Source organism: Henckelia pumila, unplaced genomic scaffold (assembly GCF_033568475.1).
Source record: "Henckelia pumila isolate YLH828 unplaced genomic scaffold, ASM3356847v2 CTG_461:::fragment_3, whole genome shotgun sequence".
Classification (NCBI taxonomy): domain Eukaryota; kingdom Viridiplantae; phylum Streptophyta; class Magnoliopsida; order Lamiales; family Gesneriaceae; genus Henckelia; species Henckelia pumila.
This window is the reverse complement of record NW_027331831.1, coordinates 9,655,612-9,680,768: the sequence shown is the minus strand read 5'-3', so window position 1 is coordinate 9,680,768 and position 25,157 is coordinate 9,655,612. Positions and strand designations below refer to the sequence as shown.

The 25,157-nt window shown below is 37.1% G+C and overlaps 3 protein-coding genes across 6 annotated transcripts; 2 read left to right on the top strand and 1 right to left on the bottom strand.

Moving 5' to 3' along the window:
- The first annotated feature begins 507 nt into the window (after window positions 1–507).
- On the top strand, window positions 508–4,017 carry LOC140871455 (benzaldehyde dehydrogenase, mitochondrial). Of its 2 annotated transcripts, none has more exons than XM_073273979.1 (11): window positions 508–715; window positions 1,304–1,438; window positions 1,546–1,688; window positions 1,779–1,932; window positions 2,033–2,262; window positions 2,412–2,501; window positions 2,673–2,846; window positions 2,938–3,075; window positions 3,174–3,311; window positions 3,507–3,568; window positions 3,654–4,017. In XM_073273979.1, exons 1-11 carry the CDS (start codon window positions 655–657, stop codon window positions 3,925–3,927), a joined length of 1,599 nt encoding a protein of 532 aa, XP_073130080.1. In that variant the 5' UTR covers window positions 508–654; the 3' UTR covers window positions 3,928–4,017. The 2 variants fall into 2 exon arrangements, with proteins under 2 accessions (XP_073130080.1, XP_073130081.1); XM_073273980.1 differs by lacking the exon at window positions 508–715 and adding an exon at window positions 798–938.
- Window positions 4,018–4,140: 123 nt separating this feature from the next.
- On the bottom strand, window positions 4,141–17,022 carry LOC140871454 (probable LRR receptor-like serine/threonine-protein kinase At1g07650). 3 transcript variants are annotated; one of them, XM_073273978.1, is made up of 9 exons: window positions 15,454–17,022; window positions 5,831–6,260; window positions 5,708–5,749; window positions 5,514–5,624; window positions 5,302–5,418; window positions 4,999–5,217; window positions 4,811–4,926; window positions 4,467–4,727; window positions 4,141–4,388 (listed from the first exon to the last, which is right to left on the bottom strand). In XM_073273978.1, exons 1-9 carry the CDS (start codon window positions 15,610–15,612, stop codon window positions 4,167–4,169), a joined length of 1,677 nt encoding a protein of 558 aa, XP_073130079.1. In that variant the 5' UTR covers window positions 15,613–17,022; the 3' UTR covers window positions 4,141–4,166. The 3 variants fall into 3 exon arrangements, with proteins under 3 accessions (XP_073130079.1, XP_073130077.1, XP_073130078.1); XM_073273976.1 differs by lacking the exon at window positions 15,454–17,022 and having other exon boundaries at window positions 5,831–7,121; XM_073273977.1 differs by lacking the exon at window positions 15,454–17,022 and having other exon boundaries at window positions 4,811–4,920; window positions 5,831–7,121.
- Window positions 13,308–24,709, top strand: LOC140871453 (methyl-CpG-binding domain-containing protein 9). The gene is made up of 10 exons (XM_073273975.1): window positions 13,308–14,989; window positions 16,964–17,339; window positions 17,688–18,770; window positions 18,844–19,413; window positions 19,664–19,966; window positions 20,060–20,398; window positions 20,747–20,845; window positions 21,403–21,834; window positions 21,934–23,733; window positions 24,038–24,709. Exons 1-10 carry the CDS (start codon window positions 14,658–14,660, stop codon window positions 24,386–24,388), a joined length of 5,685 nt encoding a protein of 1,894 aa, XP_073130076.1. The 5' UTR covers window positions 13,308–14,657; the 3' UTR covers window positions 24,389–24,709.
- The last annotated feature ends 448 nt before the right edge of the window (window positions 24,710–25,157 follow it).

Genomic DNA, 25,157 nt, shown 5'->3' with positions numbered 1-25,157 from the left:
GCAAAGATAGATTAAAGTATGATTATTAAGATAATTTGATAGGATATATAATGATTATGGATAAATAATAATATGTTTAGTTGGATGAATTAAAAAAAAATTCACTCTCTCACCTTGTAAAGATTTATAATCCCATGAAAAATTTAGAACTGAAAATTATATGTGAATCCTATCATTAACGGGCCGAAAGATTTATATCCATTTTTAATTTTGCAAGTAAACATAGGATTAGTCGGTATTAATTATGTAATCCTTCGTTTATTAAGACAAGTAAACGCAGCCTGTCTGTAAAAGGTAAGTTAGATCCTACCTATACAGGCACTGCCTTGAGGTAGATCTAACGATGGACATTTATCAATAAATGTGGGGTCCATTATTTTTTAGTGGACCCCGCATGTATTGATAAATGAAAACCCATAAATTTATCATAGTTAATGCATCAATAATCTTTTTGGTAACTCACACTCTCTCTCACTAAAGTCTTTCTTATTGCATCCATTCCCATTCAAAGTCCAATTTTTTTATTTTTATTTTTTCCCATTTTTCTCCGAAAGTAGTATTCATAACCATTTTCGATTCTGCGCATTGGCTGTTTCTGAATTATTTATTTATACCGAAAAAACGCAGTAGACTTTTCTATTGTCCATACATCCAATGGCAGCTCTCAGAATTGCATCTCGTTCTTTCCGTTCCGTTCCCCTGTTTTCGCGTAGAGGTGTGTAATGCGTATAATCTGCGTACCCATGCGTGTATATGAGTAGAAAAGATTGTTTTTTCCCCATCATTTTCGTTTTGAAATCTGATTTAGCATCTGGGTTTTTGTTTTCTGTCGAAATGATGACGAAATGCATTTGGCACTTTTCTGTGTTTCGATTTTCTTTTTAATGAACGGATGTGATTGTTCTTTTAGTGGAGAACCTAAGTTATTTCCCTAATGGGTATTGTTAAATTTCCTTTTTCTTTTAGATCAGTGGGTATTGTTTTGAAATTTCGGTTGGCAAGAGTGCTCCTTTTATAAATCCTTTTTCAGTGCAAGATGGCTCATTTTCGTTTCCGAATTTAGACGATTCTGCCAAAGTTGCGTTCATGGATATAGAATCGAAAATAAAGTTCAAATCTTTAGAATGCTTTCTTTCTTTGAGTCCCTTTGTGCTTATCTTGATTTTGATCAGACAAGCTACAGAATGCAAGACTAGTAGTAAAAGCTTTATCTGTGCTATGCTGTTGAGGAAGATGCAGAAATTCAACTAGTTAAAAAGTTGTATTATGAGTGTGTTACATGGGTTTTGATTCATTTATTTAGGAACACAAATTCATCCGGGCAGTGGAATATCCCGGTTCAGCACCGCAGCAGCTCTTCAGGATCTAATCAAGCCACCTGTAAGTGTGGAATATGATAAGCTTCTCATCAATGGAAAATTTGTCGAGGCAGCATCAGGTAAGCTTTACAATGTTCTTCCTGTGGTGTGGTCGCAGTGCGATTCACACAACTTTTTCGACAATCCATATGTTCAATCCATTAACTTATCAATTTAACTGAATCAGGTAAAACTTTTCCGACTTTGGACCCCAGAAATGGCGAGATAATTGCACATGTGGCTGAAGGGGATGCAGAAGATATCAATCGAGCAGTAGCCGCTGCTCGTAAGGCTTTTGATGAAGGGCCATGGCCTAAAATGACCGCTTATGTAACCATTTCTTAGCCTGTTTTAGCTTCTACCTACTTGATGCAAGCATTTTTATTCACAGTTTTTAATCTATCTGCTTAATATCTACAGGAGAGATGCAGAATAATGTTGCGTTTCGCTGATTTGGTTGAAAAGCATAATGATGAAATCGCAGCACTCGAGACATGGGATAATGGCAAGCCGTATGAACAGTCTGCAAAAATTGAAATACCAATGTTTGCACGACTGTTCCGTTATTATGCCGGTAGGTCTCCAGGAGAGACCGATTGTAAAAACATTCTCATCTTCTTTTCATTTTTGAAATCTTATCAGAATATGGTGAAACCAGTTGATTTGTTTGACAGGATGGGCTGATAAGATTCACGGCCTCACAATCCCAGCGGATGGACCGCATCATGTCCAAACTTTGCACGAACCAATAGGTGTAGCTGGGCAGATTATCCCGTGGAACTTTCCGCTCCTCATGTTCGCATGGAAAGTTGGGCCTGCATTAGCATGCGGCAACACTGTTGTTCTCAAAACCGCTGAGCAGACACCATTATCTGCACTCCTTGTGGCAAAGCTATTTCACGAGGTAGTGGCACTCCATAGACAATCTTTTTCATTAGATGTTTGTTAGTAAAATTGTTGTTATTTGGTTTGCATCACGATTATATGTCTATAGTTAATACAAATGCTTTAATATTTGGCATTTGATAGTCGATATGCATCACTTCTTGGCAGGCTGGCCTTCCTGACGGCGTTTTAAATATTGTTTCTGGCTTTGGTGCCACAGCCGGTGCAGCTCTTGCAGGTCATATGGATGTAGACAAGGTACCACGACTTTGCAGTTTGTATAATAGTCCTGACTTTTATATGGCAAAGTATTCTCGATCATCACTTTTATCATATATCTTGTTCAAGTTTTACCCAATTCTACTCAATAATGGTTATGACTGCAATCTTCTACGTATCTTAATATTTTTTTTCATCTGTCTTTTGTAGGTTGCTTTCACTGGTTCAACCGAAACAGGAAAAATTGTTCTTGATTTGGCTGCCAAAAGCAATCTGAAATCTGTTACTTTGGAACTCGGAGGAAAATCACCTTTCATTGTTTGTGAGGATGCTGACGTTGACAAAGCAGTCGAGCTAGCGCACTTTGCTCTGTTTTTCAACCAGGTAATTCCCGTCTACGTGATCATACCTAATCTAATTTAATTTAATTTAATTCAATCAATAGCTTCTAAATTATTGCAAGTAAAATCTGCAGGGCCAATGCTGCTGTGCCGGCTCTAGGACATTTGTGCATGAGAAGGTTTATGATGAATTTGTGGAGAAAGCCAAGGCACGTGCCTTGAAACGGACTGTTGGTGATCCATTCAAAGCTGGCATGGAGCAAGGACCTCAGGTGGATTTTTAATGTGCCGGTTTCCCATTCTTCATAGGATTATTATCAGATTCCTTTGCACTTCCATAAACGCTGTACTATGTTTCTGTGAGTGCTAGATCGACGAGAAGCAGTTTTCAAAGATTCTTGGGTATATAAAATCTGGTACAGAACATGGAGCTACCCTTGAAACTGGAGGTGGTAGATTTGGTTCAAAAGGCTATTTCGTTCAGCCTACTGTTTTTTCTAATGTACAGGTATGGTATAAACATTACTTTCGGCAAGATTAATCATAATTTACAATTTATCACTGGCCTGTGAAAATGATTGATCCATTTGTTAAAGTGGTCCATCATACAATCTTTTTAATCCGTGCCAAATTATTCCCACAAGTCGTCATCAGATCCTACCATTTCTTTCTTGTCTTAATAAATATGTTGCATTCTTGAAAGGATGACCATCCGATTGCAAAAGATGAGATTTTTGGTCCGGTGCAGAGCATCTTGAAATTCAAGTATGTTGTATATGAAGTCATTCATTTGAATCTTGATATTGAAACTGGAAAATCATTGTTTAGTATTTTCACTCGTCACTTTCAGGGATCTAGGGGAAGTGATTAAGCGGGCAAACAACAGCAGGTACGGTCTTGCTGCAGGAGTGTTCACTCAAAACCTCAACACTGCTAATACTCTGATGCGAGCATTGAGAGTTGGGACGGTGTGGATTAACTGTTTCGACACTTTTGATGCTACTATTCCCTTTGGTGGCTATAAGATGAGTGGAATTGGAAGGGAGAAAGGGGAATATAGTTTGAAAAATTACTTGGAAGTGAAGGCGGTCGTCACCCCTCTAGTCAATCCGGCATGGTTGTAAATGCATGACTTGATGATAATGCAACACTTGTTTTTTAAACCTTTTTATCAACGAATATTGTAATAAATTGGAGGATTATGTTTTTGTTCATTGTTCATCTGTTTTCTCTCCGTTGAATAATAAGGGTCAAGCTGGTTTTCTACAAGAACTTGTCGTAAAACACTAGTCAAAATTGTCGTATGAAAATTTCTGCAGATATGTATATGTTACAGTTTCATCGATCAACTCAAACTCAACTTCTACAAAGATCGGAATGATGTGTTAAAACTCATCGTTTCTGAAACTCGGCGAGCTTTCTCAAGCACTGAAACGACACGTTCCATCGATGGGCGTTGCTGCTTGAGCCCGGTACAAGATAAGGCCAGCTTGAACAATAGTTGAAACCCCTCAACCGAGTATTCTCCATTCAGTTTTGGATCAGCAAACTCTGTTATATCCCCTCCCTTCATCAGATTTTTAGCCTGCATGGAACGCAAATATTGGGGTTATTTTGAGGAGAATACTAAATAGGAAAGCAGAAAAATGTAGAATTTCCTCACCATTTTACTCAGAGGAATTGGTCTTGTAACATCAAGATTAATGACTCGTCGTCCCGACAAAAGTTGCAGAAGAACAATCCCAAAACTGTAAACATCTGTTGATGGATGGACGTGGTGATTTTTCTGGTACTCGGGGTCGACATAACCAAATGTCCCTCGAACTTCAGAGCTCACATAGGATTGCCCCACGGAGATAACTTTGGATAGTCCAAAATCGGATAGTTTTGCTTGAAATTTTGAGCCAAGAAGTATATTTGTGGGCTTCAACATACAACGTTAAAATTCTATGAATCATCGGTGGCAAACATGTAGTCAAAGGAGGTGCAAAGAGGACAACACTTTACCTTAATATCACGATGAACAATGCAGCCTTCATGAAAAGTGTGCAGAAATCTCAGCCCTTTGCCACAACCAATAACAATTTCCACTCTTTGGACCCAAGTTAGGATTTTATCTTTACCTATGACAAAAAATTCATAAAAATCCTTGTTCACTTGAATATTCGATCCCCAACCAAGGAAAAAACATATACCGAATAGCCATTCAAAGAGGTTGCCATTGTCGCAGAGTTCGTACACAAGAAAGCTCTGGTCTTTTCCATCGCAATGACCCAATAACTCGACAAGATTCGGGTGTTTGACATGTGATAGGCTCGTAACTTCTCTGATAAATGTCTCCATGTGAGTGTCGTTGATAATGTGCTTAACCGCGATAGGGCGGCCATCTGATAAGACACCCTTGTATACTTTTCCTGGTAAAAGAGTATCATCACAACATCAGAATTCGACTGCTGTCTTAACTGTTTTTCATGCTTAATTATTGTCAGATTTTTAACCTGCTATTCCTTGGCCAATGAGGTTTGATACACTAAGATTGTTTGTAGCCAAGTAAACTTCTCTCAGAGATATCTCAATAGTACTGCTGGATTCTTCAGAAACCGATGCCACACTTGCTGCAAAGTTAAAGATAGCAATGTTATACTTGATAGTGGACTTTCACCAATCAATCTCAAAAAAAATTCACCAATCAATCTCAAAAAACACATACCTTCAGTTATTTTTGGTGGTTTCATTTTATTTGGTTTCCTAAACAAAACTACCAATGCAACAGCTACTGCTAGTGTGATCCCTATCACACCACCAATCAAAACTTCGAGACCTGCAAACCTTTCAACAAATCAATTAGCTTTTTCAAGAAATATAGATACACATAGGTTCTTGATTTCACCATACGGTCCATACCTTTAACGAGCCTAACTTTCTTTACATTTCTTTCCTGAGCATCTGCAGAAGGTTTCAACAAAGGGAAAATATTATCTTTTTTCAGATCAAGAAAACATAAACCTTTTGTTTTTTGCAAGTTACCCATATGAACTCCGTTTCCAAGGCACGTATAGATTGATTGAAGCCATCCCGAATCCTGAATTCTTTGGCTTGTCAGAGAAACCAGCAACGAAAACCTGCAGATATCATTTTCTTCCTTTGTCGAGACATTGCTCCTGTCATCTGATACAACGATCCGTTCCCAGGTTCCAAAACAAGTACCACACTCTTTATCATAATCACCATCTAAATCTACATTCTTGCAACCTTGATCTAAACTTTCCAAAGCACTTCCAAAGTTTGAAACAACATCCGTCACCGTGTAATCAGAACAACCTCCAGCTCCACTCGTTAGCTTGTCGAAACCACAGGATAAAACGTCGTTTAAGCAATCTTTTTGCCTTGTGATATTCAAGAATATGTTATCTGTTTTGTTGGCTTGATTCGCCAATCCGTATAAGTATCTTTTAAACTGTGATCCACAGCTGTCACTGGTTAAAAATCCATCCCAGTTCCCTCCATTGGCGTTTGAGCCATTCCCATAGGAGGGAATTTCCATGTTCAGAACACATTCATTTGCCAAAACGTGTGAAAATGATGAGTAAATAATGATGGACAAAGCCAAATTTATCAGATTATCCATCTTACTAGAGGCTACAGAGGATTCATGGATAGAATTAGGACAGGATCATTCATCTTTTACACTGTTGGAATTTAAGATTGGACCAGAAACTAACAAGTGAAATAAATAGTTTGCATGTTTACGAAAAATGGTTGTTTCACAGATTTGAATGAGTCTAATACAGGCCTGGGATAATAAGGAATTGACTTGTGGAACAATGGTAGATCCTGTCTATTATTGTAATCAACAAAAGACAGATGTTTAAACAAGGCAAACTTCAAAAATATGAACTGCAGTTAATCACAAGTCTTACAAGCAAAAAGCCAAGAAAGTGAATACAAAATATGCGATATAAATGGAGCAAATTTTGGTCAGATGTGGATTTAAATATTCGGCACAAGGGTTCATCAAGACAAACAGGAACATTGACATTTGTTTTCGTATACATTAATAATCTCATCGCACCTACATGATATATATATATATATATTCACGATACAACGACAGACTCAAAAATTTTTAGTTGAGATGTATCTCAAATATAAAATCTATATATATTGCAAGTTTATTGTTTGTAAAATTAAAAAATTTCCTAATAAAATTGGACACAAGCTCAGATTAGGCCGAATCATCAAGGTTTATGAGATCTTTACATGCTTATATTATTTAATATTCATGTTTGTTTATTATATATATTATATAATATTCATGTTTGTTTATTATTGTTGAAAAATATATTATTATTATGTTGAATATTGAATATTGAATGTTGAATATTGAGTTGTAAAATGTGGAAAATTAGTGTGTGATGATGTAGATGATGATGTTTTAATTTTTGGACTAATCTCAAATGTGGATCTATAAAAAGGTCTTCATTTGTGATGAAAAATACAATTGAAGTTGAGAGAAAAATATTATAAAGTGTAGAGTTTGATATATTTTGAGTTTTGGAATATTTACTTTTTACCGTAAATTTTTACTTTTTCACAACACGTTATCAGCACGATCGCTCGAAGGTTCTCTATATTTTCCGACGATCCAAAATACAAGAAGAAGTCAAAAATATTCAACAAGTAAGAATAATTATTTTATTGTTTATTGTGTATATATTTAATATATATTATCATGTTATGAAAAAAAAAAATTAGTTTTTAAAAACTTGTTATAAATCCTGGGAGGATGTTAAGACGACATCCCACACTCCCGGTAAGGGATACGACAAGTATAAAAGCCTCTAAGGTTTTTAAACAATAACCTGATATGATATATGTATATATACTAACTATATCAATATATAATTTCATGTTATTATATAAGAGGTTGTCTAGGACACTGACCTTATAATAACGTGATATGATATATATTTTATTGCGTATATTTAATTATGATTATCATTATACGCATCACATGATTATCATGAATTTTTATTCAACACATAATCATTTTTTTCTTACCCTCAACGGTCACAAACGGTCATAAACGGCTAGTTTTTTTGCCTATAAATATGTTCACTCAAACTCATTTTCAATCACACCAAAATTCATTCTTCATCTCAAAACATTCTCCTCGGTTTTTTTCGAAAAAGAAGATGGAGTTTTTGGCTTTTCTAAGGATATTTTTCATAACGACTATGATCATCATGTTCACGAGTTTTGTACTCACCAGCGATTTTCCACCACCTATTTTTTCTCTATTTGTATACGCACTTGTAATCTTCGTTTATCCATTATTTTGTATTGTCATATTAATGGAAATTAACTAATAAAATGTATTGTTATTTTTCTAGTACCACCATGTCAAATTTGGCAAAGATTGAATTCGTTGCGCTCGATATCACTGGAAAGAATTATATGCCATGGACTCTCGATGTAGAAATGCATCTTGAGTCATTGGGTCTAAGTGATACAATCAAAGAAATTAATATATCAACCTCACAAGATAAAGCAAAGGCAATGATTTTCTTACGCCGACATCTTGATGAAGGGTTGAAATGTGAGTATCTCACAGAAAAAGACCCAATGATTTTATGGAAAGGATTGAAAGAAAGATTTGAGCATATAAGGGAAGTGATACTTCCGACCGCCCGTGATGAATGGAATTCGTTGAGAATCCAAGACTTTAAAAAAGTCAGTGAATATAATTCTGCAATGTATCGAATAGTCTCGCAATTAAAATTCTGTGGACTTCAAGTCACAGAGATGGAAATGCTTGAGAAAACGTTTTCCACTTTTCACGCATCAAATATAACTCTACAGCAACAGTATAGAGTGCGTGGTTTTACGAGATATTCTGAGCTCATTGCATGTCTTCTTGTGGCGGAAAAGAACAACGAATTGTTAATAAGAAATCATCAATCCCGACCCACTGGATCAACGGCATTTCCTGAAGCAAATGTCGTAATGAAAAATGAAAATCAAAATCAAAGGCATAGACCAGATTTTGGTCGTGGACGAGGTCGAGGACGTGGGCGTGGACGTGGACGTAGACGTAAAAATGATCGCGGTCGTGGTCGCGGCCGTGGATATGAAAATAATAGAGATAGTTACTTCAATAACTCATCTCAAAAGAACGTCGCGAACCACCCACCAAAAAGGCAGCATGAAAACCCGAGTGAAAATGAAAATCACTCAAAAAGATCTGAGAGTGTTTGTTATAGATGTGGCACTCCAGGACATTTGTCACATATTTGTCGAACCCCTGAGCATCTATGTAAGCTTTATAAAGAATCGACAAAAGGGAAAGGAAAAGAGACCAATTTTGTTGAAAATAGTGACCATTTAATTGGCTCAACTAGTTTCAATGCTGCAGATTTTTTGAATGATTTCGAAGACATTGATTAAAAGATTGGTGGGACTATATTGTAACAAATTTGTATTTTTAATGCATTCTTGTATTATAAAGCATGTTATATTTTGCATTTGTATTGTACTTAATTTTTCTTTATTGCATTTTTTGTGAAGTTTGATATGGAAAATGCTATGAGCAAACATGGAAATAATATCATGGAAATTTGCATACCAGATAGTGGTACAACACACACTATTCTGCGAGATGAAAGATATTTCTTGGAAATAAAACCAACAAAAACAATGGTGAATACCATATCAGGTCCTGTAGACTTGATTGAAGGTTGTGGAAAAGCACATTTTTTGTTACCTAATGGTACAAAATTTCTGATAAATGATGCTTTATATTCACCACAATCGAAAAGAAATTTGTTGAGTTTTAATGACATATACTCTCATGGGTATGATACTGAGACGATAACTGATGGAAATCAGAAATATATGTGTCTTACCACATATAAATCAGGAAAGAAATATGTGGTTGAAAAATTATCAATGCTCCCTACTGGATTGCATTATACACATATAAGGCCAATCGAATCAAATATGGTGGTTAATAGTTCTTCAATATTAACAAATTGGCATGATCGATTGGGACATCCTGGTTCAATAATGATGCGAAGAATTATTGAAAATACGCATGGTCATCCATTGAAAGACCAGAAGATCTTTCAGAATAATAAGTTTCAATGTAAAGCATGTTCTCTTGGAAAACTTATTATAAGACCATCACCAGCTAAAATCCAAACAGAATCACCCATATTTCTTGAACGCATTCAGGGTGATATTTGTGGGCCAATTCATCCACCATGTGGACCATTTCGATATTTTATGGTATTGATCGATGCTTCTAGCAGATGGTCACATGTATGCTTATTGTCAACTCGGAATGTGGCATTTGCAAGATTAATGGCTCAAATAATAAAATTGCGGAATCAATTTCCAGATTATACAATCAAGAAAATAAGACTTGATAATGCTGGAGAATTTACATCCCAGACTTTCAATGATTATTGTATGTCAATGGGAATCACTGTTGAACATCCTGTAGCTCATGTTCATACGCAAAATGGATTAGTTGAATCATTGATTAAACGTCTACAACTGATTGCTAGACCAATGATTATGAAAACAAAACTCCCTATTTCTATATGGGGACATGCAATTTTACATGCTGCGGCATTAATTCGCATCAGACCAAGTGCATATCATAAATTCTCCCCATTGCAACTTGCATTTGGTAAAGAACCAAATATCTCTCATCTGAGAATTTTTGGATGTATGGTGTATGTGCCTATTGCACCACCTCAACGATCAAAAATGGGTCCTCAAAGAAAAATCGGTATTTATATCGGTTATGACAGTCCATCAATCATTAGATATCTTGAGCCTCAGACAGGCGATGTGTTTACAGCACGCTTTGCTGATTGTCATTTTAATGAAGAAATCTTCCCAGTGTTAGGGGGAGAAAAGAAACACATCGAAAAAGAAATCACATGGTATGTACCATCATTGTTACATTTGGATCCAAGGACCAAACAATGTGAGAAAGATGTACAGCAAATTGTGCACATGCAAAGAATTGCAAATCAAATGCCAGATGCATTTGCAGACACAAAAGGGGTAACAAAATCATATATACATGCTGTAAATGCCCCTGCTCGAATTGAAATTCCAAAGAAACAAATTGAAGACACTCATGATGTCATAAAACGCTTGAAGCGTGGAAGACCAGTCGGTTCCAAGGATAAAAATCCTCGGAAAAGAAAAGGCATAGAGAAACACGACGATCATAAAATAGAAAATGGTGTTCCAGAAGAATCACCTGATGATGAAAATATTCTGTCAGAACCACAAACTGACGAGAATCGTGAAATCTCTATCAATTATATTAATACTGGAAAAATATGGAACCGAAAAGACATAGAAGATATTGATGATATATTTTCTTATAATGTGGCTTGTGACATCGTAAATGAAAATGAGGATCATGAACCAAAATCTTTTGGTGAATGTAAAACTCGTCATGATTGGGTCAAATGGAAAGATGCCATCCAGGTTGAATTGGATTCGCTGAATAAACGTAATGTTTTTGGACCTATAGTCCTCACACCTGAAGGTGTAAAACCTGTTGGATACAAATGTGTTTTTATTCGAAAGCGAAATGAGAAAAATGAAATAGTCAGATATAAAGCTAGACTTGTTGCACAAGGTTTTTCTCAAAGGCCTGGAATTGATTATGAAGAAACGTATTCTTCTGTTATGGATGCAATTACGTTTCGATATTTGATTAGTTTGGCAGTGTCTGAAAATTTGGAAATGTGTCTTATGGATGTTGTTACAGCTTACTTATACGGATCACTTGATAGTGATATATACATGAAAATCCCTGAAGGATTTAAGATGCCTGAAGCACAAAGTTCAAAACCCAGAGAATTTTATTCTGTAAAATTGCAAAGATCATTATATGGGTTAAAGCAATCCGGCCGAATGTGGTATAATCGGCTAAGTGAGCACTTGATGAAAAAGGGATATGTAAATGATCCAATATGCCCTTGTGTTTTCATCAAGAAAACAACATCCGGATGTGTAATTATTGCTGTATATGTTGATGATTTAAACATCATTGGAACGAATAAAGAAATTCAAGAAGTTATGATGTACTTGAAGGAAGAATTCGAAATGAAGGATCTTGGAAAAACCAAGTATTGTCTGGGTTTGCAAATCGAACAAAAAGAATGTGGAATTTTTGTTCACCAGGCAAATTATACAGAAAAGATCCTTAAACGTTTTAATATGGATAAATCAAATCCATTAAGTACTCCAATGGTTGTAAGATCATTAAACATAGAAAAGGATCCATTCCATCCATGTGGAGATGATGAAGTTATTCTTGGTCCAGAAGTACCATATCTAAGTGCCATTGGTGCCCTTATGTATCTTGCAAATTGCACTAGACCTGATATATCTTTTGCTGTAAATTTATTGGCAAGATTCAGTTCATATCCAACAAAGAGGCACTGGAACGGAATTAAACATATATTCCGTTATCTACGAGGAACGACAGATTTGGGACTTTTGTACTCAAAAGACACCAATCAAAGTATCATTGGTTATGCTGATGCTGGATACTTATCTGATCCACATAAGGCACGTTCCCAAACCGGATATGTATTTACTCGTGGAGGCACCGCAATTTCTTGGCGTTCACATAAACAAACACTCGTAACAACTTCATCAAATCACGCCGAGATTATTGCATTACATGAAGCAAGTCGTGAATGTGTATGGTTAAAGTCAATGACCAAACATATTCAAATATCGTGTGGATTGACAGTAGAAAAGAAGCCTGTGACACTATATGAAGATAATGCTGCATGTATTGCTCAAATGAAAGAAGGATACATCAAAAGTGACAGAACCAAACATATCCCCCCAAAATTCTTTGCCTACACTCAAGAGCTTGAGAAGAATAAAGATATTGATATCTGTTACATTCAATCAAGTGAGAACTCATCAGATCTCTTCACAAAGGCTCTTCCCACGACGATATTCAGAAAGCATATATACAACATTGGGATGCGCAATCTACGGAATATGTGAAGAATCACTCATGTTAACATGAGGGGGAGTTTACGTGGCTGCACTCTTTTTCCCTTACTATGGTTTTTATCCCACTGGGTTTTTCCTAGTAAGGTTTTTAACGAGGCAGTATAAAACACGTAATGAATACAGTCATCATATCACGGTCATCATCACAAGGGGGAGTGTTGAAAAATATATTATTATTATGTTGAATATTGAATATTGAATGTTGAATATTGAGTTGTAAAATGTGAAAAATTAGTCTGTGATGATGTAGATGATGATGTTTTAATTTTTGGACTAATCTCAAATGTGGATCTATAAAAAGGTCTTCATTTGTGATGAAAAATACAATTGAAGTTGAGAGAAAAATATTATAAAGTGTAGAGTTTGATATATTTTGAGTTTTGAAATATTTACTTTTTACCGTAAATTTTTACTTTTTCACAACAATTATATCCTTTATTATCATTATTATTTGTTAATTAATTATTATTATTCCATTTCCCACTGTTGGAAGTTGGAACTCCGTTGTTGCTTCTCAGGGCCGCAACCTCTCCTGGCAGAAGTACATAACCCCAAATCATCAAGTGGGCCGAAAATGCAAAACTTTTTCGACCCATTGAAGCTTTGGGCCTCACGAGGCGACAAAATAGGCGTCACCTTCAGATCCATCAGAAGCCCATGGGCTCTATATAGGGGATATCGCTTTTCGAGTAATGTTGACTATTGGTTGACAAGTACAACAATATTCAGGAAATTAGTGATAAATTGATAATTTCAAAATTATGAAATATTCTTCATTTAATGATTGTGAAATTTAAATAATATGGGTGAAATCAAACAAAAGATAGAGGGGTTTATGGTAGGTGCATTGATGGGATTTTTGCAATATTGTGTAGTCAAAATTGCAAAGAATCTCTCATTAAATTCACCTACTAAATCTCTATTCATTTGATTTCAACAATCCATACTTTCACCAATAATCCAACTCATTATTACACACAAATTTTTTATTTCAAGAATCTTTTTTTTTCTTCCCTCAGCACAAGTTTAACTTACAATTAATAATGAACAACTGATAAAGATTTAATTAATTGGCAAAAAATAATAATTAGATCAAAGAAAATCCCAAAAGCCAATCGAAATTTATTGAGCCATTAGTTTCTTTACCCTTTGATAAAATTGTAGAAAAGGAAAATTAGTAGTCTTCTTACTCACTCACTGATTCAAAGTTTAAATTCTTCCAATTTGTGTTTCTTGACACCAGTCAAAAAAATTATGTGCTTTAACTTAATTGCTTGCTTTTATCCAACAAATTTTCGAACCCCAAATCACCCCTAGGAAACAAGGGTAGTTTTGTAATTCCAGGCTTATATTATTAACCTCGGATGAAACTCTCACAAACGGATAAAATTGTCGTGGAGATAAGGAAAAGGACTATTTTGTTCTCGAAAAGAAAGGGCATTTATGACATTTCACCACCTCGAGGGTCACCTTTTCACCTGTTTTCAAGTACCCCCTCGCCCCCCACACACACTCCATTCTCGTTCTTGTTTCTCGCTTTTCTTTCTCTTCTCTTCTCTTACAAAAAGGACAATCAAGATTTGTTCTTTACTCTCTCATGCACACATCTCTCGTTTCTTAATTGTTGTGCACAATTAAAAATCCAATCTTTTTCACCGAACAATCGGCCATTGCTCTCCCTCTGTGTTCTTGAATCACCTTGTACTGAATACTAAGCTCCCTGATTTCAAAAGGGTTGTCTTTCAATTTTTGTTCTTGTTAATCTTCTGCGGGATTCTTAATTAGGAAAATGGAGAATCGGAATAGTTTTGGAGACTTGAACTCAAATGTGGGTGTTTCTAAACCCGTGGCGTTTCTCATAGATTTAAACGAAACGCCTACAATATCACCTCGTGAGAGAGACGACGCCGTCTCGGTATGCTCAGTCTGCGGCAGAAAGGTCGCGGCTGGGAGGAGTGGGGCAACGAAGGAGGAACAGCGGAAGTGGAAGTGCTTCCGCTGTTTACTTCAGAATGACGGAGCCAGCAGCAGCGGAGGAGCTGGTGCTGGATTCGATATAAATGCTTCACCACCGCGGGAGGCGGAGGGGGATCACCCGGCTGACCACTTGGGCGGCGGGAGGTGTTAAATTGTTATTTTCTAATTTAATTAATCTGTCTATTGTTTTTATACAACCTTTGTTGTTATTTGAAATTGATTAATAAATTTTAGCCTTTTCTATTTCATAATGTATTCTTTTGTTTTTTTTTGTGTTGAATTAATTGAGTTTTTGGGCGATTAATGGTTAAGCTTTTTGCCACACAGTAAGATTGCTTTTGGTGAAACTTTAGAAATCCTGTTTGGAGGATTAAAAAGACACCCTTTTGTTTGTTTTTCTTAATTATTTGGATACCAACTGCATTCATTCTTACCTTTCGTGTTTTTCAAATTTTATTCATGAATGAGAATCCTTGTATAGAAAATTTTAAGATTGAGGAATGTAAAATTAATTTATCCATACATCTTGAATAAGGTCTGTGCTGCCCATTTTTTTGGTGTTATGCTGAAATTGACTTACCATAAAAAGGTGAAATAGAAAAAAATACCTTCAACAGAAAATGAGTAGAATGAGAATTGGCTATCTTTGTGTGTCCGATCCGCTTGATGGGAAACTTCTGGGTCGCTTTGATCCACCGGAAAACAAGATATGAAATGTGCCTTTTGAACACTCCTTTGGACAACCTCCACGCAGGTATTGTTGACATGGTGATGTGAGATTCTTAATGATAAAAATAGAGGGAATACCATTTCCCTCACCATTTAAAGGGGAAAGGTAAGGGAAGAGATCTGTGGTGGCTAGTTTGTAACTGGTTTCCACTAGCTCTTCCCCTCTCTCCCTTTTATAGAGGAGTAAGGGAAAAGATAGGGGGGCGGCGTCTACTCTGCTGTTAATTTGCTTTTATATTTGCATCCCATTTTATATGCAGGGTTTTTTATGCTCGAACGTTTCGAGTTGGGCTTAACTTATATAAAGTTTTGGACAAACAACATTTGGTTATAAAGGCCCTAACGAATAACCGTTGGGCCGAAGAATGAAATTTAAGGAAGGCTCATTTAAATTTTAATTTGGTCTTTCTACTTGCCTAAAGCATTATTATTTCCAAATCTTTCTATATATTAATAATTTTGGTAACTCATAAGAGTTGATTGAAGTTAATGGATGATATTCACTTCAAGACTTGATTCGTTCTTACATAAATCATAAATGAAATTGAGAAGATTATATAATGATAATACAGCTTTCATAATTTACAATCGTGGACCGGTAATGTTTCACTTGGAACAAGTGGGACTTTCAAATTAAAAATAGAGATACAGACTATCGTTATCTTCTTGAAGTCAATTCGATTGCTGTAGCTAGAATAACGTGATTTTTTCATTTTCATTTTACAACATTTTGTATGAGTTTAAATAAGTTGGCCTTGAACATGCAAAAAGGGCACATCATTTTGGCCTCAATACTTGTCCCATTTACTGAGTGGCAATCAGTAACTATCTTATCTTAAACTGTATTATTCTTTGGATAATTCCTTGCTTCTATTTAAATTTCACCACATGTTTACAGCTTCATGTAATTATTGCTTTTGGGTGTTTGGAGATGCATTTGATTATGCGAACATAAATGGGATTCCTTTTTGATCGAAGAACAGTGTCCCCACTGTTTAACCATGGATGTGGCATTGTGTTGCACCCCATGATGGCATGATCTCATGCTGTTATCGAAGCATTACCCATCCCTTGTGCTCTGCATCGTCTTCTTTTATGTTCTTCTGATATATATGATGTTATGATTAATTTGTCTCACGTTCTGATTCTTGTGACACCCTAAATAATTGTTTAATTGCTTTCTGTCCTCTTATGTTTTTATTGTCGATTTCAGCAACCTTTCAACCATTATCAGCATGTGTTTATGATTTTCAGGATACAGGCTTTTCCCCATTCTTATTTCTTGATATCGATGAACCTGTGTGCTGCTACTAACTCTTCCAATTTTAGATATGAAGATACACTGCAGTGAAAACTGTGTTCTGATGCAAACTTGGGTACAATTTGCAGGGAATTTAGAGTTAATGGGGGTGCCCTGGCTTGCCATTCTCCATTGATATGCTCTCAGATTCCAAACATGATGTACCTGCAAACTCTGAGACGGTACATTACTGAAAGAAAAGGTGTTCTAGGAGAAGGTTGGCGTGTGGAATTTGATTTCTGTGATAGAAGATATAGAACCTCTGCTGCTTATGTGGCACCTGATGGAAGGAGGTTCAAGTCATTGGAGGATGTTGCTAGCCATTTAGGAATTCCATTGAGCTATATTAAAGCAGCTCAGAAGGAATCCTCAGGTTTTGCCTCCTCCCGGAACTGCAGAGAACCTGAACTCAACATACAGAAACTGGTATTTTCAGGAAATGGTAGCCAAGGGGATTATGTCCACGTATGTTTTATTAATTTAAGTCCGTGTGGATAATTTATAATATAGCACCTTCCGAGTAACTTTTATGCATAAAAGTATAATGGTAAAAGTGAATTGAGTGCCTATAGAACCTTACGAATTTACATATTTGGTAGTCATTAATATTATAAAAAACTCTTGAAGCCGAACTCAGAAACCGCAAAGGAGCTAAGGTACTCTTCCTCAAAATATCTGCACCTAATGAAATCACCCATTGTTATAAATAACTGGTTCATCTGTGCTAGTCATGGGGCAATCTATACAGGACCACATTTGCCTACATATCAATAAGTTTGAGTTTTTCTGACTTTGTCATTGTTAATTTTCCAGGATGGCTTCCCAATTCAGTTTCAGGACTTTTGTCTTTTATCAGCTGGCAATGTTGATCCTCGGCCAGCATACCATAATACCAACCAAATCTGGCCAGTTGGTTACAGATGTAGCTGGCATGATAAAATTACAGGGTCCCTTTTTGTATGTGATGTTTTAGATGGTGGTGAATGTGGTCCTACTTTCAAAGTTCACAGATTCCCATGTACCACACAGTTTATTCCAGTGGGTTCAGCCATCCTCTCACGGACTAATTCAGTTCCGAGCAAAGGAAATGACAGAATGGGGTTAGATGAATTAATCACATCCCCACTGGTTGATGATGATGATCTTTCTATAATAACACTACTAAATGAACACAGTCCGCCAAGTCTTGAAAATTGTGTTTCTTTGTCAAGGAGCAACGATGTGGTTTACTGTTCTGGGCAAAATGCATCTTCCAATTCAAATTTGGAATGTGGGCTCCCGCGGGCTGGAAATTCAATAGGTGAGCTAGGACATAGTGGTGTCATCGGGGAATTTCAATTAGAGGGCAGATCAACATCATCTGTTTGGGAAATGGTCTCTGAAGCTTTTATGTATGCTTTCCACGAGACTTTTAAACAAAGTGGTGCCGTTAAATTTTTCTGTGGACACGATATATATGAAATGAATAATGAAAATCTGGACGGTACAGATTCTTTATCTAGATATTCCTACTGGGGTGGTCCTATGAACGTCCCACGACTGATTCAGAATGAGAGAGATTTTAACATGGCTTGTGAACTTCTTCTAACATGGTTAAAGCAGGACAGATTCGGATTTAATGTAGATTTTGTTCAAGAAATTATTGAACAACTGCCAGGAGTTACTGCATCTTTGGAATATAAAAATCTGAAAGATAGAAAGCATAACTCAAGCCTCCAATCAGTCGGAAGTGGGTTTCTCCAGGTTGAACAGAACACCAACAGTGCATTTCGAACTTCTAAGAGATGGCGATTGCAATCAGGTGGCATGGAGAAATTTTTAACTCGGGATCCCTGTCCTCCTGGCAATCCACTTAGCACAAGGCTTCCTTCGTACTTGATTGGTGATGCTTTGCAGGTACAGTAAATTACTTTGTGTGGTATCGAATTTTTCTGTCTAGAAGCTTATTATTTTCTCCATCTGTTGTCAGGCCTGGGAGCTTGCATGGCGCTTCTTAGAGGTCCTGGAGCTTGGGCAGTCATTTTCTTTTCAGGATCTTGAGTCCGAACTTCTAAGCCCTTGGTTAGACTGCTGTGCTTTGAACGGACTTGAAACTGTGGATATTGGGGATGACGTTCCCTTAAATAAAGGTGTGAAGGTTTCTCAAGCTAGAGCTGGAAGAAATACCGGTCTTCTTCTGGCCAATATCTATGGTTCACTGCTGAAAATACTCTTGAGTGAGCTTGTGTCAAAAGTGGTGGCCTATGCATGCCCTAATTTTGATGCAGGAGAATCTAAATCAAGACGTGGCAAGAAAAAAGACTTGGATGGTTCAGCTGCTTTAAAGAAAGCACAGCTTGATGTGCTGCCTGTTAATGAACTTACGTGGCCTGAAGTTGCTCGTAGATATATTTTATCTGTGTATTCCATGGAGGGTAATCTTGATTCAACTGAGATTGCTAGCCGTGAGAGCGGGAAAGTTTTCCATTGTTTACGTGGTGATGGTGGTATACTTTGTGGCTCACTTTCTGGCATAACTGCTCTGGAAGGGGATGCAGTGGTACGATTTACTACTGATTAATGTCAATCAACTTTATAACTTTCAACCCACTTTTATGTGTCCGACTTCATATAAGCCCCTTTTAGAGTTTGTTCCTTTGTCTTGTTAGACGTGATGTTTCTAATACTATGATTTAATCATTGTTTAGTTTTTCGTGCTAAAAAATATTGTGAGTTAACCCCCGCACCAGCTATATAAGAAAGTAAATGTCAGAAATAGTAACTAGATTTAATCTTTTTTTATTTGGCAGGTTATGGCCGATGCCATTAAGGAAATATTTGGTCCATTGAAGTGTAAAATTGAGATTGTTGGGGGAATTGAGAGTGAGTCTGAAGATGATGGGGCTCAAACAATTGAAGCTGAAGATGGTGCTGTCCCTGAGTGGGCACAAGTGCTTGAGCCTGTGAGAAAGCTGCCCACAAATGTTGGGGCCCGGATCCGACGGTGTGTCAATGAAGCGTTACTGAAGAACCCACCTGAATGGGCTAAAAAGATGTTAGAGCACTCTATCAGTAAGGAGGTTTACAAGGGTAATGCATCTGGGCCAACAAAGGTAATTTATCTGTTGCTTTCAGTTTTTTTTTTAAAGGAAAATTCTTTTTGTAAGTCCAGTTTTCGCTCTTTGTTTCAAAATTATTTAATGCAGAGAGCAGTCATCTCCGTGCTGGACAAAGTAAACAGTGAAGTCCCGCAACAACAGAAAACTGAGAAGAAAGAAAAGGTGAGAAGTAAGGTATATATGACTGATCTGGTCAATAAACAGTGTCGTATGGTGCTCCGGCATGCTGTTGCTACGGATGAAGATAGAGTGTTCTGCAATCTACTGGGAAGGGCTGTTTTGAATCCTAATGACGCAGATGATGAAGGACTTCTTGGATATCCTGCAATGGTATCTCGCCCCCTAGATTTTAGGACTATCGATCTAAGACTGGCTGCTGGAGCTTATGATGGATCTCATGAAGCATTTATTGATGATGTCCGGGAGGTACGCATAATTTTTTTATTGGCTTCATTCTTCCACGTGTCAGCTCAGTGATGTTTTACTTTTCAATTGCTTTACGTACGAAGTTTCAAAGGCTTGCCTCATGGTCTGTCAGTTACCACCTGGTGTTGTATCATCATTTTTACTGTTCCAATTGATTTCGAAGCCTAATAATCACCAGATCTTTAAACTTATTTATGAGGTGGTGTATTGTTAGTCTACACATGTAGTTGCCTATATTCTTTTTCCTCCCAGCTTATATAATTCTTTTGCTGAACTTTGTGTTTACCTGACCCAGACCTTGAAATCCTACAATTTCTGTTTCACCTTTTCCTCCCATTTTTTTTGTAGGTTTGGCGCAACATACGTACTGCATATGGTGATCGATCTGATTTGATTAAATTGGCTGAAAACTTGTCTCAAAAGTTTGAAGAGCTGTATGAGAAAGAGGTGATTTTTTCTTTTTAAATTTTCTTGTTTCTCACTGGTAGTCACCATCTGATAATCCTTGTGGAGAAACAAGTTTTCCTCCATAAAAACAATTGTTATGTTTTTGTGTTACATGCTTGAGCTCGTGGGATGTCCTTCGAACAATTCAAACTGCCATTCTATCTTCGGCTCATTGATTTATGATTTCATCAAATCTAAATCATGTTGATAATTAATGCTCAAAAGAATCGTGGACCTTTTCCCCTGTCTCCTTTCTGAGAAGTGGAATGAGGACATTTGTTCGGAAGTTTTTCTTTGGGTCCTGCACAATTTTTCTTGGCCTTTCTATCTGGAATTTTAAGCATTGAATTTCAGGTCATTTTTTGTTATACAACTTCTTAGAATCTTTAGATTATTTGATATAAATTGGTATCGACTTCGTAACAGGAGTTAACCATGTGTTTGCTTGAATTGATCTTTGTCATGAAATGTGAAAATTTTTAGGCTGCCCTCATCTATAGAATGATCAAGTCGATTGATTCTCTGCCCGAGATTATCATGTTTTTTTGTTCTCTCAGGTGCTAACCCTTGTCGATAAAGTTGCCGAGTTTCAAGAAGTAAATGGTTCAAGTGCTGATATTGTAAACGAGAGAGAAGCTTTACTTGCCAGTGTTATGAAGAGCTCGCTTCCTAGAGCTCCCTGGGAGGAGGGTATCTGCAAGGTCTGTGGCATGGACAAAGACGATGACAATGTTCTGTTGTGCGATAGATGTGATTCTGAGTACCATAGATATTGCTTGAATCCTCCACTTCTGAGAATTCCGAAAGGAAATTGGTACTGCCCATCTTGTGTGTCGGGTCATTCTCGCCGTTCAACCTGTGGATCAGTTGCAAATCAACCTAGAAAAAATGGGGATAAGGGAGAATTCAAACACAAATTTTTAGATTCACTAGCTCGATTAGCGAACCTGATGGAGATAAAAGAGTATTGGGAGTTTACACTTGAAGAGGTTTGTCCTTAATATGTCTTGTCTTGTGCACACACATCCATATGCTCAAGAGATTGCAGCTTTTAACAGATTTTTTTGTGCATTTCACTGTTGTTTCAGAGGATATTCTTCACGAAGTTCTTGTTTGACGAGGCTCTAAATTCTGCTATAGTTCGCAACCACATGGACCAATGTGCCTCTCGGCCTGGTGATTTGCAGAATAGACTGCGCTCTCTCACTGAAGAACTGCAAATTCAAAAATTTAAGGAGGAAACTTTGGTCTTGAACATAGCGAAAACAAATTCTACTGTGAGTAATGTGGTTGGAGACCTGAAATCAGATGCATCATCGTCTCTGGTTAACCTTGAGAAAAATTCAAGGGAAAAAGTGCCTGATGCATTGAACCAACTCCAATATCTGCATCCAGTTCATAAAGATTCACATGGTTCCCTCATATCTACTACTCAGCTGATTCCTGGCCATAATTTGTCGGGCTCCACTAGCGACCATGTAACAGAGCTCGAGTCTCCTGAGTTGCAAGACAATGCCCGTAAATTAGGTAACATAAGAAATACTATTTCCAACCTTCTGGGGACGATTGCTTCTGTAGAATCTGAGATTCTCAAGGTATCTCTTCGAAAGGATTTCTTGGGACGAGATGCTAATGGCAGAGCTTACTGGGTCTTTTATTGGCCCCGTGCTCTCCCATGGATTATAGCTAATGGGAGTTTGTCATCTAAAAAGAGTTCTTTTGAAGAGTTCATGAGTATCCCTGATTCTGATAATTGGATGTTGTATGAATTTGATAGTGAAATTGACAGATTACTTGGATGGCTGAATGAAAATAATACGTGTGAGAAAGAACTGAAAGAGTCAATTTTACAGTTGAAAAGTAACAAACTGAAAGACTCAGAGTATGCTGAAAAACACATCTTGTGCAAAGGAGAATCGAGTCAATCGATTTCCGGGGTTAAAAGAAAGGCATCTTCCAATTTTCTGAATACAAAGGCCATGGACATGTTGGAGAAAAGTTTGGGTGCATGCTTAATTCAAAATCTGGCTTCCAGTGTAAGTCAGAATGACCGACTTTATAGATGTGAGTGCCTAGAACTGGTGTGGATAATGAAGGGCCATTGCCCCTCTTGCCACCAGAGCTTTCCAACGAGCGATGAACTAAGAAAACATTCTGTGGAAAATTGTAACTCAGTGGCATCTGTGACTAAGGCAGGCCAAACAGGGGAAGATTTCTCTTCACACAAAAGGCTGAAAAATGTAGCTTTACTGGAGACGGTGCATGTTACTGCTGGAGTTCATCAACTGTCAACTAGTGATAAACAAAATCACGGAACTAGTTTTGTTGAAGGCCCCCCAGAACCAGATTTTCCGTTCAAGTTCGAGGAGATCATGGCCAGGTTCAATACTCCAAACTCGGTCAAGGATTCTGTGACAGAAATCGGGCTTATTGGTAGTGGCGGTGTACCATCCTTTATACCGAACAAGTGCACTAATCTCAGCGATCCTGCCTTGAGGCTGGCCTCCACGAAAATAAATAAGGCTAGTTTAGCAGAAATACCCTCAGATTTGAGAAGTTGGCAGCCAAATTCAAATAATGAAGCCAGTGCTTTGGAAGAGGGCTCTGGTGTCGGAAGAATGAAATATATATTGATGAGTGAAGGGGTTCAAATTTGTACCATGAAAGATAACAGCTCAGATCTTGGGGTATCAAAAAGCAATATAGTTCATGAATCTTCGTTACGACCATTAGCAGGCAAAGCTTCTGAAGTTCTTCGCTTTCTCAAGACTATTTTGCTTGATATTGATGCTGCTCTACCTGAAGATGCTTTAAGAAATTCAAGGACAAACCAAGAGAAAAGACGTGCATGGCGTGCATTTGTTAAATCCGCGAAAACAATTTATGAGGTATGCCTGGCTATCTATTCCATGATATGATTTCTGATTTTCAGGATATTAATTTGGTGGATGAACTTATTACCATGCATACACCATAGTTTGCCTCCTTGCCTAGCAAGGTACACCCTCCGCCCTCGTAATACCATCTAGTAGTTGACTTGGTGTATTGAAACTTGCAGTTAAATTTGAAAAAAAATTCGTGAGGCTGTTGCCTTTGTTCTCGCATTCTGCTAGCTCTGCATCTCTTGCCCAGGAATCATATAGTTTGTTTTATTTTCCAAGATTTCTCATTTGTACCCCTTGTTCATTTCAGATGGTTCAAGCTCTAATGGTACTCGAGGATGCGATTAAAAGTGAGTTCTTGCATACCGATTGGTGGTATTGGTCCTCCCCATCAACTGCGGCTAAAATCACCACACTGTCTGCCCTATCTTTGCGTATCTACTCACTGGACTCTGCCATTTCGTATGAGAAACCATTTCCTAATGGTGCAAGAGAAATTATCGTGCCAAAAGCTGCCTTGGATGAGGATGTACCTCTAAAGACAACGAATCTTGGTGACTCAAGCAGCCCGCCACGGCAGAAGACCCCCGAGTCTGAACCTACGGAGGCTCCAAGAACAAGGAGTCGATCTAGCAAACGGAGGAAAGAATTTAGTGGATGAGATTGTGTCACACAATGTACAATTTTGGTTGTGATATGGAGGAAGCTTTCTGCCCGAGAAGGCTGGAGTCTCGATGACTTTCACCTCCCTTGTGTATTATTAATTCATATAGGTGTATATGCATCGTCGTAGTTACCCGGCTGAAACCACAGCCTTTGAATTTTTTTACTGAAAAACTACATATACACAGGCGTAGGAGACTGATGTTGTATTCTTGAAGAAATCTGAAGAGTAGTTAGCAGTTCATGGTTGTATATATTGTGTTGGTTACCACCCATCAACTTAAACATTCTTCCAGCAATGAAATGGCTTGGATAAGTTGCACACCGTTTTCTCTTCTCTCTTCTCTTTTGGATTAATGAATAATTACAGGAATGGCAATGGGTTGGGATTAAATCTGGCCCTGCATTGAACCCGGCCCGGCGGGGCGGGTTTAGACTTGGCCAAGCGGGTCTACAAACCCGGGACCCGGCCCGCCAAAAATATATATTAATATAATTAAATATAAATATAAAATATACATGTATATATATTAATAATATATAATTATATTATTTATATTACATAATCAATATTTTATCCCTAATTTGAGTTTATAATATTTTTGGATTTAAATTATTTTAATATATTATGATATTTTTTGTGAAAATATATTATTATGATTTTTTTGTTATTAATTATTAATTAACTAAAAAAATGATATATTTTAACTAGTAAGAATATTTTTTTGTTCTAAATATTATTAATATAAATTTGAAAAATAAATTTA

Excerpts from the sequence above, each read along its gene's own strand:
- LOC140871453 (XM_073273975.1), top strand. The coding sequence starts at position 14,658 with ATGGAGAATCGGAATAGTTTTGGAGACTTGAACTCAAATGTGGGTGTT. Across the intron at positions 18,771-18,843 it reads TGATTGGTGATGCTTTGCAG|GCCTGGGAGCTTGCATGGCG; the intron begins GTACAGTAAATT and ends ATCTGTTGTCAG. Across the intron at positions 20,846-21,402 it reads AAGAGCTGTATGAGAAAGAG|GTGCTAACCCTTGTCGATAA; the intron begins GTGATTTTTTCT and ends TTGTTCTCTCAG.
- LOC140871454 (XM_073273976.1), bottom strand. The coding sequence starts at position 6,431 with ATGGATAATCTGATAAATTTGGCTTTGTCCATCATTATTTACTCATCA. Across the intron at positions 5,750-5,830 it reads TGGAAACGGAGTTCATATGG|ATGCTCAGGAAAGAAATGTA; the intron begins GTAACTTGCAAA and ends AACCTTCTGCAG. Across the intron at positions 4,927-4,998 it reads CCTCTTTGAATGGCTATTCG|GTAAAGATAAAATCCTAACT; the intron begins GTATATGTTTTT and ends TTTTTGTCATAG.
- LOC140871455 (XM_073273979.1), top strand. The coding sequence starts at position 655 with ATGGCAGCTCTCAGAATTGCATCTCGTTCTTTCCGTTCCGTTCCCCTG. Across the intron at positions 2,502-2,672 it reads GTCATATGGATGTAGACAAG|GTTGCTTTCACTGGTTCAAC; the intron begins GTACCACGACTT and ends TGTCTTTTGTAG. Across the intron at positions 3,312-3,506 it reads CTGTTTTTTCTAATGTACAG|GATGACCATCCGATTGCAAA; the intron begins GTATGGTATAAA and ends CATTCTTGAAAG.